This window comes from Sitodiplosis mosellana, unplaced genomic scaffold (genome assembly GCF_009176505.1).
Source record: "Sitodiplosis mosellana isolate CC-2019 unplaced genomic scaffold, AAFC_SMos_1.0 Smas_scaffold_6102, whole genome shotgun sequence".
Classification (NCBI taxonomy): domain Eukaryota; kingdom Metazoa; phylum Arthropoda; class Insecta; order Diptera; family Cecidomyiidae; genus Sitodiplosis; species Sitodiplosis mosellana.
This window is the reverse complement of record NW_022601343.1, coordinates 1484387-1501838: the sequence shown is the minus strand read 5'-3', so window position 1 is coordinate 1501838 and position 17452 is coordinate 1484387. Positions and strand designations below refer to the sequence as shown.

Below are 17452 nucleotides of genomic sequence, written 5' to 3'. Positions count from 1 at the left end.
ATGTTATGTACATCAAATGGGAGCACTAATTGAGCACTAATTTTTTGCACTATCCAGGGGTGCATTTTCTCACCCCCAAAAAACAACCCCCAATTTACCACCCCCCACCCCCCAAAAAAACCTCCCCATAATATTTTTTTGAGAGCACTAATTGAGCACTAATTTTTGGCATTATCAGTTTTAATTTTTCATTACTCCTGCCAAAAATGATTTTTCAACCCCTAATTTCAAAAAAACCCATGCCCAAAAAATTTTCCAGTTGAGAGCACCAATTCTAATTTTAGTGGCACTAATTAGCACTAATTAAGCACTTATTTTCCACCGAAGGATTTTTCATTTTTCGAAAATTGTCGGGCTGGAGAGAATCGACCATTTTAAGCTATATTTCATTCCAATAAGATGGATACATCGGTTATTCACAAATACAAACTGCAACAATTGAAATATAGTTTTTAATAAATCCAACATCACACATAAAATCGATGAATAAAACTACCGTCTATCGTCCAGCAATCGAGTTAATGATGTGCTTTTTTTTACAATTAATCACTGGGATAATTGACGAACATAAAAACAAAACAAAACAATTTAATTGTGTTCGGCGATGAATCCATGTTTCACAAAATCGCGTTTAGTACGTCGGAGAAGCTATACAATTTCTATGCTGAAGCCCTATTAGCACAAAAAATATGAAGTCTAGTTAACTAGTTCATCCATATTGAAACCAAAACAAATCAATCTATCGCGAGTATTGTTGAATTTCACCCGGATGAAATTTCACTGTCAAACATAATATATTCGTATGATTGTAGTTTATTGTTTTTATTTTTTTCAACTGCAAAGCAACAGCCCTTAGATTTAACACACAAAATAAAAAAAAACAGAGAAAGAAATAGTAAATAATTGAATGTACATAAATACCTTGTGACGTTTCATCTTCATCATCGTCATCGTCGTCATTTTCATTGTCAACATTTTCGAATGAATGTCTTTGGAGGACTGACGTTGAGTTCCGCTTTAGAATATGATCACTTCCGTTGTTGTCGATGTCATCGTCGCCGATATTGTTATTGTCGACTGGGATCTCTATAACACTACTACTACCGCCACCACCACCTCCGCTATCATCTATGCATACTGACGCACTTGATGAATCCCGTTCTGAAACGATCGTTCGCTGCACATACGGCAAACTGTTTGTTTCGAATATCACGTATGGTGTATTACAAGAAGTTGTACATGAAGATGTTGAACACGAGGTGCTAAAGAGAGGCAAGACAAAAAGTTCACAAATTAAATCGGTGCGACCTTTAATTCGTTGAATGTTCCGGAAAAATGATTAAAACTATAACTCATTGGCCCATAACATTGGCCAGGACACATTTGTTTTGTATAATGTAAACATGCAGCACGTGATGCATTGAACTCACCTTAATGTTTGTTGTTCGCCAGATGTAACGGTGAGTGTATCGTCGCCATTGCATACGATTATATCAGCGTTTGTATTCTCAATCAAGATTGTATTGTTGTTTGACTGTAGCTGATTGATGGTGGATGTGGTAACAATCGGTGTGGCAGCACTGAAAAAGTATTGTGTGGTTGTGTGTGGACCGTCCGATGAATCCAAGTTAAGCTTCACGGAATCCGCCAATATGGTGTCGATTTGACTATTTGTATCTGCTATGACATGTTCACTACCACTACCACCAACACCAACACCAACACCAACACCACCGCCAGTGCCGACAATCCGAACATTGTTAACTGCATTTGTTGCAGCTGATGTGCTCAAGCTCACATTGCTCAGCACAACAATCGTCGAATTTGGATGAATTTTATGATCTTCGTGCATTGTTTTTCTCATTTTATTAGGATGATGATGCTCTTTCAGTTGAATCACAGATTATACTATTATACTTTTGTCCAATTCTATTTGTTCTATTTCTGTTTTTTTGTACTTTGTTTAACACTTTACACTTTCACAGGAGATTATTCAATTCTTTAATTTGTGTGTTGTTCATTTTTGTCGTAGTTGTGACCGAGTTATGGCTGTCTAGGTTTCTATTTTGTGGCTTATTTATAGGTTCCTTTTCATGAATCGTATGCATATAGTATGATCCAATTCCCACAATCTAAGTTCAAATTGAACTAAATTCCTTCTAAGTTAAACGCTTAGAAACGTTGCATCGTGAGTGTGTATGTGTGTGTTTCTCTCTCTCGCTCTCTCTCTTTCTTTCTCTGTCACTTTTAGTTTGTTTTGTTTTGATTTCAGTGTGGGTGGACTTGTGTATGTATACGGTGTCTGTCGTGAACCTTAGCTTTCACGAAGATTCAATTCCTTTCCTCTCGATAAAACTTATTTGTGTGGGTTTTTTTTTCTCTTGTTCAAACTTATTATTCTATACAGCGGTTCAGCGTTTGCTGCATAAACATGTTTATGTGTTGAAATTAGTTGACGTTTTGATTTGGTATTTAGGTTCGGGCTTACGCGCGTAAATGTGCGATTTAATGGTGATAATATTGATGCTCTGGCTCTCTTTCACTTGTTGTTTACTTGCTGGTAGCTGACTGTTGGCTTTTTATTTCTACTTTTAGTTTTACTATATTCGTTAGAACTATACTTACATCAAATATATACAATTCCGCTTTAAAAGCGAATCACAGATGCTAGACACACAACTGAAAGAGAGATTAATAAGTGAAGAGAGAACTACGCGAGAACACCAGAAATCCAATTCACAAGTACGCGTGTTGCTCTTGCACTCTCGACTGGTTGGAGCTTCAATTTTTCAAGTTTCTCGCCTTCAAATGTATGCGCGGATATATATACTCTCTTTCGCTTTCTGTGTGTATGCTATGCATATATTGGTACGCATATGTACACAAATATTCTATATATATATAGAATATGTGCGCCTAAGTGCGAATGCTGACGATTTGGAATCGAGTGTGGACGATCCATGTGCATAACACATCATGTAAAGCACAGCACCGCACAGTACAACATATCGAGTGAAATGCTCCTCTTTTTTCTATGTAATAAGCGTTTACTCGGCTGAGTATATAAACATACGGAGAAGGAAAACAGAGAATAGAACCTGAAGCTGAATATTAATCTGAATCAGAAACGGCAACACGACACAAGCGACAATATATGGGAAACAAAGGAGCCGTACAGTATTTATGGCAAAATTGTACACACTGCTGACACACTAGAGGCTGTGTGTCGTCGTCGTCGTCGGACGAATCTGGAATTCGTTGTGCTAATGTGCACGTTCCCAATGTAGTGCAATGTCGCTGCCGCAGTGAACGCAGTTGTCTTGTCGTATATCTCTCGGCTCAGTAGAATGGATGGCAATATCGTTATAAAACAATAAGCATGACCACCTTTTTTAATGTTGCACCTATTCTCCGCTTAATCCATTCGCTTTCTTATCGCTGCATATAACTTGAAAGGTTTTTTTTCGTTTTGTTCTTGCTGCAAAGCTTCTTTCGATGCGGTGGTATCCGAAACGGTCTCATGTGTCAGCTCGTGCACAAGTGGCGAGTATGTAATTCCGGTTTCAATTGTTGCATCAATGTTGTCAAATAAATTGCTAAACTTGCATACTGTTGCTGTACTATTAGCAATAATGATGATGACCGGCAACCGACGATTAACAAAAACAAGAAAAATCAACAGCCAAATGGTAACAATGATCCAATTAGAATATGCTTCACCTTTTGGATCAGATGGTATTCCTTGAATATTGAATAGAATATTTGTCCGTTTAATTATGGATCACACAAGACACAATAATCGTTCAGTTTCAGAGCTTTTGAGTTTTTTCAGTTTTTACTTGTTTTGAATGTTCACTTTTTTATCACTTTTGTTACTGTTTCTGTTGAACTAGTTTAATACAGCTTGAACGCATCGATTTTGTATGTTTCAAACCTCCTGGTTGATTGAGCCCATAAAAATGTTACCTGCAAAAATTCACAACGTTTCAATTGACATTTCCGATTAGACCACCCCCATACATTTACATAAGTTCACCGCAAAAAGGTACGGTAGGTAGGCTACGGCACAAACATAATTTTGACAACATCAACACCCATTTTAATTCTGAATCCCCGACTAAACCCATCATATTTTTTTGATATCACTGATCGAAATTTATGTATAAATGTAATGGAGTAAATAAAACTTAAAATTTATTTTCCATATATTATGCGTCGCGTGTACTAATATTCTCGGTAATGACGGAATAGCTACATTATCATTGTCAGCGTCCAGTTCATTTACACATGAACCTAATCGAATAATGGCCAAACACACGTACTATTTTATTTTTTCATCCAAAACAACAAAACACAACACATAACACAATACAAGCTGGCGTAGCACACTAGAAAAAGGCTGAAAGTGTTTGTGGTTTGGGAATTAAATTTTATGTACATATCGACATATGTATTTTTGAAAAAAAAAAAACTGTTTGTCCGTCTGTTAAAGGTACTTTCGCGAACAGACAAGCAAAAAAACATGCTGTTAATTATTGAATTGTACGTGTGTGTGTGTACATATGTGTGCTGTTTTTTCGCTCTCTCGTTACCGTTCTCGCTCGCTTGCTACTATGTCTTATTTATTTGCTTCTTTTTTCTTCCTGATCTGCTTCGCGGATTTGACTGTTGGCGCATTGATTTGGTATGAATTCCAAGAAAACCAAGGAGCTACATACTAAATGGACTGTTTGGCTGCTGGCTAGGCTTGCAGTGTCGTTATGCACCCGAGTCATTATTACTCATTTCTGTACATAATTTAACCATTCAGATGCACAGAAAACAAAACGCACAACACTGTTGCTGTCTCCCTCTCTCGCTCACTCGCTCGCTCACTTTGTCTCTCTTTATTTTTTGTTTATTGTATGAAAGGAAAACTGAACGCACAAGCATGCCCATTCAAAACGAATTGAATGAGAACGAGACGCGAGCAACGTAGAGTCCCATCGTTGATAGAACTGGTATATTGTTATTCTTATTCTTGTTCTGTGTATGTTCTTTACCGTCGTGGTTTTAGCTTCGATATTTGCATCTCTTTCACCCTTTGCGCTGATTCGCAATTATTCTCTTCTCTCTCACACGCACACACACTTTTGTACTCTTTTTTCACAATATCCATTTTCGTTATTTGGTTTTCGTACTATTCAATCGAATTTGTGCTCCACAGTAGATATGGAATGTTTGGGCAGTTTCCAAATCTGATACAAACAAATTGCGATTATTCACCTTTATTATTTTGAAACTATGACTATGGTGATATTTACAAAACAAAACAAAAAAAAACATTTATAAAATGCTATGAACTTGTTGTGAGAATTTTTAGGTAGAAAATTGTCGCCTAGTATTCTAGATAAAAAGCTTTTGGTTGCTTTTAATGAAAAAATACAACAAATATGAAATTTTATTGAGCATTTCTTCACCTCTCTAATCGAAAGTGATTCGAGGCATTTATTTCAATGGTGTTTCAAGAGGACAAATAAATGAATAAGAATGTATTTTTTCAGGCTTTGGTTTAACCGTTATTATGACCGTGCACATCAGTTGGAATGTATGGATGTTTTGAGAAGAGGTATATGACATTTACGTAAAGTCTTTTTTGTTCACTATGATGCCATTTGACATTTTCAATACATTTTTGAATTCAAACATGATTCCTATTTGTACAAGCAGTAAATTTGAAATTGTGATTTTAGCAAAATGACAAAAGGTGTATTTAGCCTCTTGAAATGGGTCGCTGATGGATTTTCATCAAATGATGATATTTGCTCGATAGAATATACTTCGGCCGTAGCATCAATTTCATACGAATATTCGATGCGGTAGTGAGACAAAGACGCTCCTAGACATGACAATGATCGTAAATCGTGCATCAAGAAAATCAAAAGGCAAAGGCAATTTCGTGTTTTTCGTTGCTGCTTAGTGTGTAGTAAACTTGTATATACAACACACGCGCGCGAACTCATCCCAGTTGAATGGCGTATCGTTCGTTGTGTATGTGGAGGCTGTTGCTGCCAATGCAAAAACCACAATGATGGTTTATTCGTTCGCGCACGCATATAGCCAGACAGATATAGCAAGAGACGCATACAGAAAGGATAAAAATAATGAATGCCAAAATTGAAAAAGAAGAAGAATGAACGGAATTATCATGAAATTGGCCGCTCTGTCTGATGCTTTTTGAAACATGTCCCACACTCATTCACACATCACACACGGTTTTCAAGTGCTCGACAACGACGACGACGACTGCCGCACTAATTTTTATAATATCTCTCTCTCTCTCTCTCTCGCTCTCTTGCTCTCTTGCTCTCACTCTGTGCAGTCTCAAATGTGTGCAGGTTTTTTTTTTATTTTCATCTTTTGTCGCCATTATTGTCTCGCTGCTGCGAATACAGATTTAAGCGTTGAACTTATTTATTATTCGTTATTGCAACTCTTTTCCGACTGATGTTCAAATAGTTCAACAATCGGCACTTTTTTGCTTGCGGATGAGTTGATTTGTGATTCATGATTTTACTGTCTTTTTAAAAGCATCAACACAACGAACCAAATCAGCATTCCAAAAACGAGATATTTACTTATTATGTCTCTTAGCCGCCAATGGCAAATCTGTCGTTTTTTTTTGCGACTTATTATTGTTATTGGCTATTATTGTGCGGCCCGGTTCGATCTCACATGAATGTAAGAGACATGGTTTGCTTGTGTTGGTCAAAAATAATAACAAGCATTTATGTAATGTAGCCGAATTGAAATGTATATGGGAATGTAATGCTACGAACACGCTTACAAGCTCATTCATATTCGTTACACAACATACCGCCGCGTCTTTCAGGTACATATATACATTAAATAGACAAAACACACTCAACCGCGATACTATTTTTTTCACTGTGTTCACTCCAGAATCAAGACAGAATTATGGATTTTTTTTTCGCTGCTCTATGCTTGTGTACTGTGCGCCCTTGCTTTAGCCAGCTAAATGGATGTTTTTTTGTGGTTGTTTCGATTGGATTTGTCGATTTTTGTGATACGGTTTTTATTTTTGGTTTGGTTAAAGGCTTCGATTGCGTTGGATTTAATTGTGTTTGTGTTATGTTTGTTGTTGTTATTGTTGTTGTTTTTGGTTTTCTTGTATTCTCAAAAAGGCAATAATTAGATGACTGTGCACGGGTTTGATTTATATGAAAAAACTGAAACAATTACACATGTGTGTTTTCTATGTACTAAAAGGCAAACACACATGTACGATGTTTGTATATGTGTATGTGTCCACACTTGAAATGTTTTAGTTAGTTCAGATCGTCCCATTCATATACGCATATATAACAAAAATTGTTTTAACATTGAATTTCGATCGATTCCGACCTTCTTAACCGACAGCTTGTTGGATGCAGCAAATTCGTTGGGAGAACATTAAAATCGTGATGGAACAAAGCTTTCGGAAAATTCCCGGTGTTAATTCAGTACACTCTAAACACATCAACAACGAGCTACGAAAACATTATTTAAAAAAAAAAAATTCAATGTCAGATGGAACACAATCACATGCACACTAGAATTATTTTCATTTCATTTTGATTTAATTCAACAAACAATGTGAAGTATTTTAGTCGTCGTTTGACGCAGTTGTTTCACTTTTATTCACACAATTAGATTGATGTTGCTATTTTTAGCAGAAAAAAATAATAAAATCGTATTTCGGCTCACAGTAATTCCAATGTTTGATTTGTTTATAATATTTTTTGCTCTCTTTTTAATCGTATTTTTGTGAAATGAAAATCAAAAGTTTGTGTGTCAAAATGTAGGTCTCTAGGTTATATTACACTCCGTGTATTCGGGTATAAATCAGACAAAACTACATGACACAATCGTCGTATCGTATATTCATTCGTCGCATTTTGCCTGAAGTCGATTCATATACGGACACACATAGATGCGCACATTTAGAACGAGTGCTACGGTTGTATGCGTACACGTTCATGACTTGCGATAGCATCCGCATATGGCTGTTGTTTAGATTGCTACCCATGTGTATTTCAATACAGCATTTAATTCTGCAGTAGGATTGTTCTATTTCTTGTTAGTCACTGTTCCCTGAACACGCACACATCATACCGCGCTCGATGTGGATGTGCGCGCTAGCTGTACAAGCGCTACGAGCACAGACAAAATCAAAGGGAGCTCAGGGAATATATTGGCGAGCCTGTCGTCGTGAAGCTACTACTGCTTGTGTACACTGTACAATCCACATACATGCATATGGCATAAGAGCGATTCTAATTCGATCGACTGTGTGTATCAGAATGAGACAGAATGACTGAACAGGCGACGACAACGACGACGACGACAACAGTGGCGAAGAAGAAGAAGCACGACCGAGAAACATCCGAACGAAATGAACAACGTTTCTGACCAACAGCAATACCGACAATATAGGTTGAACTTGCAATATTATAAAACAACAACGACGACGTATTTGCACTAATTCTTTTTCGCTTCTTCGTCTCTCTCTCCTCCTCTCGCTGTTTTTTCTTTCCTTTCTGGTTATCCATTTTCGTTCTCTAGATGTTATGTTTACATATATATTCGTTGTTGTTAGTATATTGTTGTTCTGGTTTTCGCATTGTCGTCGGCGGCCAACGCCGAACTTGCCATAAAAATGTATTTGGGTTGTTATGTTATTTTGTTATGCGTTTTATATGTATATGTGTACCACATACTTCAGTATGTCTTGTTTCACTTTCGATGATACATTCCATGCGCTTTTTTCGCTATTCAAGTCTCTTTCACACCAAAACCATTTTTGTATGGGTTGTTCGATTCCAATATGATTCTTTGTGAGATTCATTCTGTTGCTTCGTTTGTTAGGCTGATCATGGAATAAGCGTTTCTCACATTGTTTCTACACGGTTTTTTTATGAAACAATGCAAAGTGTTCATTACAACCTCTTCTTATAGGATTTAATTCTAATTCGGAATTGAATATGACGATTTATGGCCAGTCTATTCATTTACCACGGCGGCACCCATACGCGTGCATGAGTCTAACGCACACCGATCTATGTGTGATTTGCTTCTCAGTTTCATTCGACTGCTGGTGCTGCTGTCATTCTTGCTGCTTAAAATATACAAATGAATTCGTTCATTCATTCAATTTCGATATTTTGGCGTATATATTCGGCTTTGTTTCTTCCCCCTTTTTTCGCCACTGCGAACTCAATTTTGTATGCACATAAATATGCTGTCGCTGTTGCTGCTTAAATATGGAAACAGAAATAGAACGTTCGCCTAACATTTAAAAGTCAGTACAAGAAATGTTGGTCAAGTTGAACGGTGAGCGTTGTTGGTGTTTGGTCTAAATGAAAACAGACTGAGCTCAACTTATGCACACTGAGTCAATTTGTTGGCAACGAAATACAAAAAAACAACATGTATACGGTTTCAGCATACTAATTAAAGGATGCGAATTCTTGTGCGCAGTTCAAGTGTGAATTCAAAGCAATTGAAATGGTACGATCCAATGTATATTGGCTCGCGTATGTGTTGTGCATAGCTCTGCGCACACTTGCCTAGACAACAACCATATACAGAGCAACGCTAAACAGAGAAAAAATTCATCTATATAACTGAAAATAGGCATAAACAGCGAGACAAATGTGCCCCAGTACAAACTGAAGTGAGTCTCTTTTTTTTCTAGAATTAGTTTCAATCGCATCGCAAATTTTCCATACGCCACAAGACGCTTACATTGCCGCCTCTGTGAATCCAATTCAGATCGTCATTCATCGTTCACGAATGTCAAATTGGGCGATCAGATAGAAACCATATTCCGTTGCGCTTTGCTTTAATCTACTCGTGATAACTCATACTGATATCGGTTTGAGTGACTATTGCAATATTTGGTTTTGACGCATACATTGAAAATCGTATTTTTTTTCTCGCAAAGTGGAAAGCCATATAGTCACTTCACTTCACTTCGAATTGCAATCGAAAATTCAAACAAAGTTGAAGAGAAACAAACATGGCTGCTGTGATTCGAATAAGCTCCAATACATTACGGTGGCGCAATAGCTTTTCCAGCTTTTGCGGCTTTTCATATTTATACGCCATCTAGGGAAAATTGAACTGAATCAAGTGGATCGAGCTTTGGCAAATGTTGTGATTCAAATCAATCGTTTTTATTGAAGGCACAAACCTAATGAAAAAATCAATGCCCCAAGGTTATTAATAAGGGAAAACCGGAATCGATAATATATTTACTATACACAAATGGACAAGGCAAACCGTCCACCAATTGAAACTATTGCAAAATTACAACCTATTGCAATGAAGGTGGAACACTTTTCTACCGTAAAGTCATTAGACCAAAAAAAAGAGACAGAAGGATAATGAAACGTTGACACTCAATCAAATGCGTGTCAAAAGTGTTTTTTCTTTTCAATTGTCGCATCCTTCATTCAAGATAACATATCTCTATCGATGGTAAGCACGAATGATCGAAAATTTGCCAAGAAGAAAAAAACGCGCAAAAAATAAAAAAATATCGGTCGAACCGTTACATTTTTCATTCAATCACATTGACATCGCATCACTTCAATCAGACGCCGAGCAGGGAAAAATGGAAAGCAAAAAAAATGCAATACTGCATAATTCTCCTCCATTCACTCACTGTGTACCGCAGACTGTGAATTTCGTTTTAGATACAGTACACACTTCACACATATACGGCTACACCATATACTCCTAGAGTTATTTTTTTTTCCTTGAACAGAGCCAGTCGATTTCACACGAATAATCCACCAGCTAAAGACTATCAATTGAACTAATTGATTGAATTTGTAATCGGACATGTTCTTCGTTGTATTCGTAGCATCGTGTAAAGCTGTGGCATTCATGTTGACAGCATGATCGGAGGAGCAAAAAAAAGAACGCGACATGCAAAAAACCACATCGATACGATGGGACACTCAGGTTCATGGAGTTGTATTCATATGAAATTCATCGGAATGAGATTGTACCAAAAAAAAAACAGTGCACTGTACACATATGGCCTCAATGTTTGCCAGAATATTTTTCATTGACTGTGTTTGTGCCATAAACTTCCATCACTCCCATTCAGCTCGATTCGGTTCAATTATCTGCAAGGCGTATTGTTTGTATCGGGATCGGATTTAAATTCAATGCACTATGAAGCGTATCGATCAATTGGTTGGCTGGTGACTGACTGACTGACTGGCTGTGTGGCTGAAAATAGGAGTGAGACTCAATAATAATTTGCATCGTCCCGATTTCTGGGTGATGAATAAACGAATTTGTAATTTTTGCAAACGAAATATCAAGCTTGAGAGCAATTTATGGGCCAAGTGTGTGAATTGAACTATGGGGCTACAGTCACACACAAATAAAAACAAATTGTTGTATTCGGCCTGGACCGCAAACAGTGGTGACCATATACCAATGTGTTGATCATCGCTATTTTTTGGGATCGATTTTTTGTTTGTTTGGCACGCTTGATGAATGAGTTATTTCAATAGAGAATTTTATTGTGATGCTGTGGGGGATTTAATTTCCCTATGCCACTGCAATGAAAATACTAAGATCTGCATTGATATGGTGGAAGTGAATTAATCACAAGTTCATACTCAGAAACGGTTTATATATAAAAGTATACTTTTGGCCCATACAATAGCAACTGTTTTATGTACGATTTTAATCATGGGCATTTTTGTCTGAGTGGCAGAAAAACTGCTATATTAATGTCCAGTTGTATTTTTGAGATCTTGAATTGAATTGTGTTAACGATTGTGATGTTTCGACAATAATAAAAATATTTGTTGTTGTTAATCTAGCAATATATTCAAAATGATTGATTTTCAAACAAAAGAAATGACATACGATGTTGAAATACTTCTTTATCAAAACAGTCGCGGCTCTTATCGTTATCAGCAGAAATTAACAAAGAAGAAGATTTAATTTCGAAACAATGATGATTCTGAACCTAAACAATTGATGACATTTGTGTTGTGCTCGATTTGAACGATGAGTCGGACGGAATAAATTCAAAATCAAAAGTTCGAGTGTTGTTCTGCATCGTCTTTGTTCAGGAAATGAATTTAGTTGATGGATTAGTTTCGCTTTGGAATAGACGTTATAAAAGAACAAGGAGAGGAAAAGAATAGAAGAAAAAGTTCATTTTCTTTAAAGCAAATTGTGAAAAATTTCATATTGAGAGAAAAATGTTCACTGAAACATCCAACAAGAATGTCACTGATGTTCAAGAAAGTGTGACGGAGGAGCACCGCAAGCCTGACCAGGCGGACTTCATTTTGGTAATATCGTCTGTGAATATTTGTAGTCAATCGTGATTTTTTGTGTCATTAAAATAAAATTAACGTCCTTTAATTATCGAAAGCCAATCCTATTAAATCCGAATACGTATGCGTCGAAGAAGACTTTGGCACATGGAATGCTCGATTTAGCATTACTGTCAGCAAATGGCGCTCAATTAAAGTTATTATTATCGAATGGAAAGCAACAAGAATTCTATATGTTCCTATTGTGGCTGATTGCGACTTCAATAGTATTACAAGTAAAGTGAATATGCATTTGCAAATGAATTGCATTATGAAATATCACGCTTTTTTTTAGGTGGTGCAAGCTGTTGTATGTGTAGTTTTGGGCTTAATCTTTGACATAAATCACGTTGATGATCAGAAAAAAGCCGAGATCATAAACAATGTGTCTCTTGCCATATCGATTGTGGTGGTCGCAATCAATGTGCTGATTAGCGTCTTCGATGTAATTTCAACTTAAGGCAATTAAAGACATCCCTGAAGATATTAATAAAATATTTCACTTTTTCCAAACATCGATGGAACATTACACTAAAAATATGCAATAAAATGTTAATTATATCGAATTTGTTTTGATAAAATGTAGGAAATTTGAGTCTAAAGGTAATAGAAAATAATTATAGGAATATTTGCTTGCTCAACAAGCCATGCAAAAGTATACTTTTATGTATTTATAATCTAGCCGACACAGCAATAGGTACTTTGGCAGGGGCACAAAATTAGCTCCCAGCAGAATAACTTAATGTTACATGTATTATTATCAAAATCGAAAACTCAAAATTAAAACTAAAATGCTGCTGCGTTCTACTGCGTCTCAACCACGTATGTATTGAACCCATCGAAGTGTATTTGAAGCCCACAATCCAGGCCAAGTACTCAGTTTGAAAATAATTTTTGGCCAGTGGCCACCGCCAGCAGCCACTCACAAATCGACTCTTTTTCCGGCGTTTTCCATCACTTTTTGAAGCATTTCGGGTGCAATTTGGGCGATATCCTGGCGTATGTTGGCTTTAAGTTATGCGAAATTGTCAGGATTGTTGGCATAAACCTTGCTCTTCAAATATCCCCACAAGAAAAATTCGGGCGCAGTCAAATTCGGTGATCATGATCGCTGTTTTTCAAAATCAATCGTTGTGGTAGTATTCGAGTAGTGTTTCACGAGCAGTGTGGCTCGCGCCATTTTCATCTTCAAATAAGTACGGGCCAATGACACTTTCCGAGCAAACACCGCACCATACAGTAACTTGTACGGACCAAACACCCAACATTAACACTGCCACACAGCGTAAAATTAGCTTCGTCAATCACGACTCCAAATTTCACACGGCTCCAAAAGAAGGGCCAGTTTTTGAATGGCTGGCACTAGCCGATTTTTTTTCAAAAAGGGACTGAACAAATTGTACAAGTCTAAATTTACCGAAAATAAACAGAAACCAAAGAATTTTTTGTATTTTATCCATTTTTTTTTTTGAAAAAAACTTCGGGTACCACAAAATAAATCGCCCTGTACAAATCATACCTCTTTTCCTGTGTCGATTGTTCGTCTCCAGACTAGGGTTTAAAAACGCGTTATTTTTTCAGTGTTTCCTAAAAACGTTTTTTTACAGAGCCTTTATATAACGCCCAAAAAACGTTTTTTTCGTTTTTTATCGTTATTTCTGCAGTATTTTGGACTGTCAAAAAGGAAAGAAAAATAACGTTTTTATAACACCGTTTTGCGGTATTTGTCGAAAAGTTTGTAAACCCTACTCCAGACGAATTGCAAGTTTTCCAACTTAGTAGAAAAAATCCCAATACATTACAAGAATATCTTGGGGTGAGCGTTCCGTTTGCTCTTGTTCGAGGGATGCGCCTATCTGTGTAATTTGTTGTTGTAATTTGATAGTTCGAACTCCCACCACTTACGTGTACAATGCAAATCAAATGTATTTCAGTGTAGCGCTAGTAGCATGTAGTTTGCTCTCGCTCTTGTTTTGGCTTGTTGAACAGAACCGATGCGGACATACTATCTGTCATAATTCGTTGGCGGAATTTAAAATTGCCTCTCACCAGCCCATTGATCTTCTCCATATCAAAATATAAGAAAATAATGTGCCCGAATCTCGTCGCGGTGTGCATAGAAGTCATTCTGTTCCCATTTCTCCTCACTGTCTGGATTTATCGATTTGTTGGTGAGAGCTAGGGGCATTTCTCACGAAAAGAATGAATGAATTCTTATAAATTTTGACAAATCTCTTCCGTTCGGTCCGATTCGATCAATTTTTATCAATTCGTGTAAATAAATGTTCATTTACACTGAACTTGTGTTCTGGAAGTGGGTTTTGGTGGATCTCAAGGATCGTTCAGAACTGCTCCGGTTCTGGAAGTGGATCTTCAGGATGGGCCAGGGCATTGTCAAACCGGATCTGGTCCATCCTGAGGATCCCCCAAAACCCACTTCCAGAATCGGGAGCAGTTCTGAACGATCCTTGAGATCCACTAAAACCTACTTCCAGAACACTTTTATTCAAGCAATATCGTCATTTCAGTACATTTTCTTACAATTTCAATAAAAAAGAAGAAATAATAGACATTTTTGCACATTTGCTCAAATTGTTTGTGTGAGAAATGCCCCTAGGGTGAGAGCTAGAAACAATTTCGTGCCGATTGGAATTTGTTTCAGTTGAAATGAGTTCATTGGAACCACTGCGAAATTGTTAACACTCGGCGGATAAAATGTACTGCGGCATCATACGATCTCGCTTGTGTTTCTTCCCCTGTATTTCCAAGCCCACAGTGTCATTGTGAAACTGTTCAACAACGCGTTGAATGCAACAAAACATGTACATTGTACAGCGATTGAAACTAATGAGTTGTAACGAAATCAAACATGTTATTGTTTTGTGGACCACCAATTTCTCGCAATTGCTTCTGGAAATATTCATACAACAATTCCTTGTAGTCTTGTTTCGGTGTTGGTTTTGTACACACCGTACAACTCGTTGAAGACATTTCCCAGGGCTTCAGACTGTGGCCACTGGAAGTCGATGCCGATTTCTTTTTGAACCATTTGGCGATATTCAATGGGCGTTTTCATCCAATTTTCGAGTTTGTTCTTTTTTGGTTCGACAAAAGCCACAAAACACAGTTTGATCACTTTTCACTGTCCTGTTCGAAATAGCCTGTATCGACACCATTGATCTTATCGTCCGTTGCACGATTCACTTGATACTTCTGATGACGATAGCTTTTTCACTAAGTCCCGTGAAAAAATCTACAATCATAGATTCTGACACTAAATGTCAGTCATTTCGTGACTTTTTTTGAGGTTATGTCGGTCATTTTGCTTATTTTGACCAAAATTCTAAAAAAAATTGCCGATATTTTACATAATATGTTGTATTTAGTTCCATCCTTTAAATATCAGATGGTTTTGTATCCATTTTCAATCACCTTTGATGGAATTTTCCATCATTTTCCCACGCATGAATCGGAGCCCATATGCCATGGCCGATTGGCCGTTTTCGGGACGTCCAACAGCTTTACAGATAATTGTAAAAATGCAGAAATGCTCTAAAGAGCACCCAAAATAATAAATAATATCAATACAAATCACAAACATGTCAATAGCCGCATTTTTTGCATAAAACTGTGAGTGCATCTATAATTATTTCGCACTTTCATAACGCCAAAAACAGAAAAATCACCAAAAAATAGAAAATATGAAAAAATAATATAATGAAACTGCGACAACATTTGCGTTTATTTTTAAGAAAATTGAAAAAATGAAAGTGCGCTTATAATTATTTCGCGGAATGTATGATATCAATTGCAATCAACAAAACCGAACATTGATACAATTATGCCAACTTCTTAAAAAGAATCACAAAAAATCAAAACTAACTACATATCCGAAAACCTTTTCCAGGCCGTGAGAAATCATACGGCACTCATAACAACAGAGCCATGAATTGAATTAATCAAAGTTATAGTGGAAAATACGGACGGACGGACGGGCATATTTTCGGTTTTATTTATACTCTATAATCACACTCCTACTGCCCAATGCAGCATCCAATTTTATATTCGGTTCAAATCCTTTTGATGGATCCTGAACACTTGTGCATGTTCAAATAAAACAAAATCTAAAAACGGTATGTGCGGCTGCATGTTTTTTTCCGCGTTTTGAATTTGTTTTCTCAAAAAATGTTGTAATTGCAACCGTTCAAAAACTGCGCGAGCCTGCGTTCAATAATCGCGATTCGGGTAAGCAAAAAGATTGAAATATTGAAATGTAAATTGGTTTTGAGGGACACAGTATATGGCATAACGGACATTGGAAGACCAAAGTGCAGGCAGTTTTCGAATATATTTATATTCGTATTAAGATTTTTATTAATGCTATTTACAATGTGTTTATGTTTATATCGGTTCACATCTCAAGCAATAAAATTCCGTGCATATAAAATTTATTTAAGTTTCCCCATTGAGTCAACGATAGAACCATTCATCGAAAGAAGATATAGAATGGAATGAAAAAAAAAACAGAAATAGCGCAGAAGCATGAGCACAGAGAAGGAAAACAAGGTTACCTTTTGTGCATTGCAAATGCCAAAAAACAAAAGAAATTCGAATATAACATCATAAAATTAGTTTTACAATTATTCGAAATAAAATGGTTTAACGGCAAAGGCTAGAATGCAAAATGCTTTTAACATTTCTTTTTCCCCCTACTTTGACAATAAATTCCAGGTATAGCCATTGCACGCAATTTGTCAAGAGCTTCGGCTCTGAGTGAAATCACCTACGATTTTACGCTTTGTCTTCGTCGTTCCTTCTTTTTCTGCATTTTTTTCCCTTGTTGTTGAGATTGTTTGCTCAATTGGTCTTATTTAAGAGCAATAAACATATGAAAATAAGGAAATATTGTTTTGTCAATGGTGTACTGTCTTCTTCTGTCATCTATTACAGCTGATCTGTCTGTTTGCATTTCAATATTTAAACCCAATAATCTTTCTCATCAGCCATTTTTATCATAACTTCAGTGTCATATAATAATTTCCATTGTCTATACAATTCTT

The 17452-nt window shown here is 36.7% G+C and overlaps 2 protein-coding genes across 6 annotated transcripts in view; one reads left to right on the top strand and one right to left on the bottom strand.

Moving 5' to 3' along the window:
• Positions 1 to 9406, bottom strand: part of LOC129573609 (nuclear hormone receptor FTZ-F1) — a 69649-nt gene extending 60243 nt beyond the window's left edge. For 2 of the 5 annotated variants that reach the window (XM_055454368.1, XM_055454369.1), the window contains exons 1-3: positions 7405 to 7909; positions 1431 to 3966; positions 922 to 1262 (exon numbers count right to left, since the gene is read on the bottom strand). In XM_055454368.1, coding sequence (XP_055310343.1) covers positions 922 to 1262; positions 1431 to 1864 — 775 coding nt within the window. In that variant the 5' untranslated portion in view covers positions 1865 to 3966; positions 7405 to 7909. Of the gene's footprint in view, positions 1 to 921; positions 1263 to 1430; positions 3967 to 4026; positions 7346 to 7404 lie in introns of those variants that run through there. The other 3 variants (XM_055454365.1, XM_055454367.1, XM_055454366.1) reach the window with 3 other exon arrangements.
• Positions 9407 to 12024: 2618 nt separating this feature from the next.
• On the top strand, positions 12025 to 12953 carry LOC129573621 (ninjurin-1-like). Its single transcript, XM_055454409.1, has 3 exons — positions 12025 to 12368; positions 12452 to 12628; positions 12688 to 12953. The coding sequence occupies exons 1-3, from the start codon at positions 12276 to 12278 to the stop codon at positions 12850 to 12852; spliced, it is 435 nt and encodes a 144-aa protein (XP_055310384.1). The 5' UTR covers positions 12025 to 12275; the 3' UTR covers positions 12853 to 12953.
• The last annotated feature ends 4499 nt before the right edge of the window (positions 12954 to 17452 follow it).

Bases quoted from the DNA above. Each gene is read 5' to 3' on its own strand.
- LOC129573621 (XM_055454409.1), top strand. From the start codon at position 12,276: ATGTTCACTGAAACATCCAACAAGAATGTCACTGATGTTCAAGAAAGT. The intron at 12,369-12,451 runs GTAATATCGTCT...AATTATCGAAAG, and splicing joins ACCAGGCGGACTTCATTTTG to CCAATCCTATTAAATCCGAA. The intron at 12,629-12,687 runs GTAAAGTGAATA...GCTTTTTTTTAG, and splicing joins CGACTTCAATAGTATTACAA to GTGGTGCAAGCTGTTGTATG.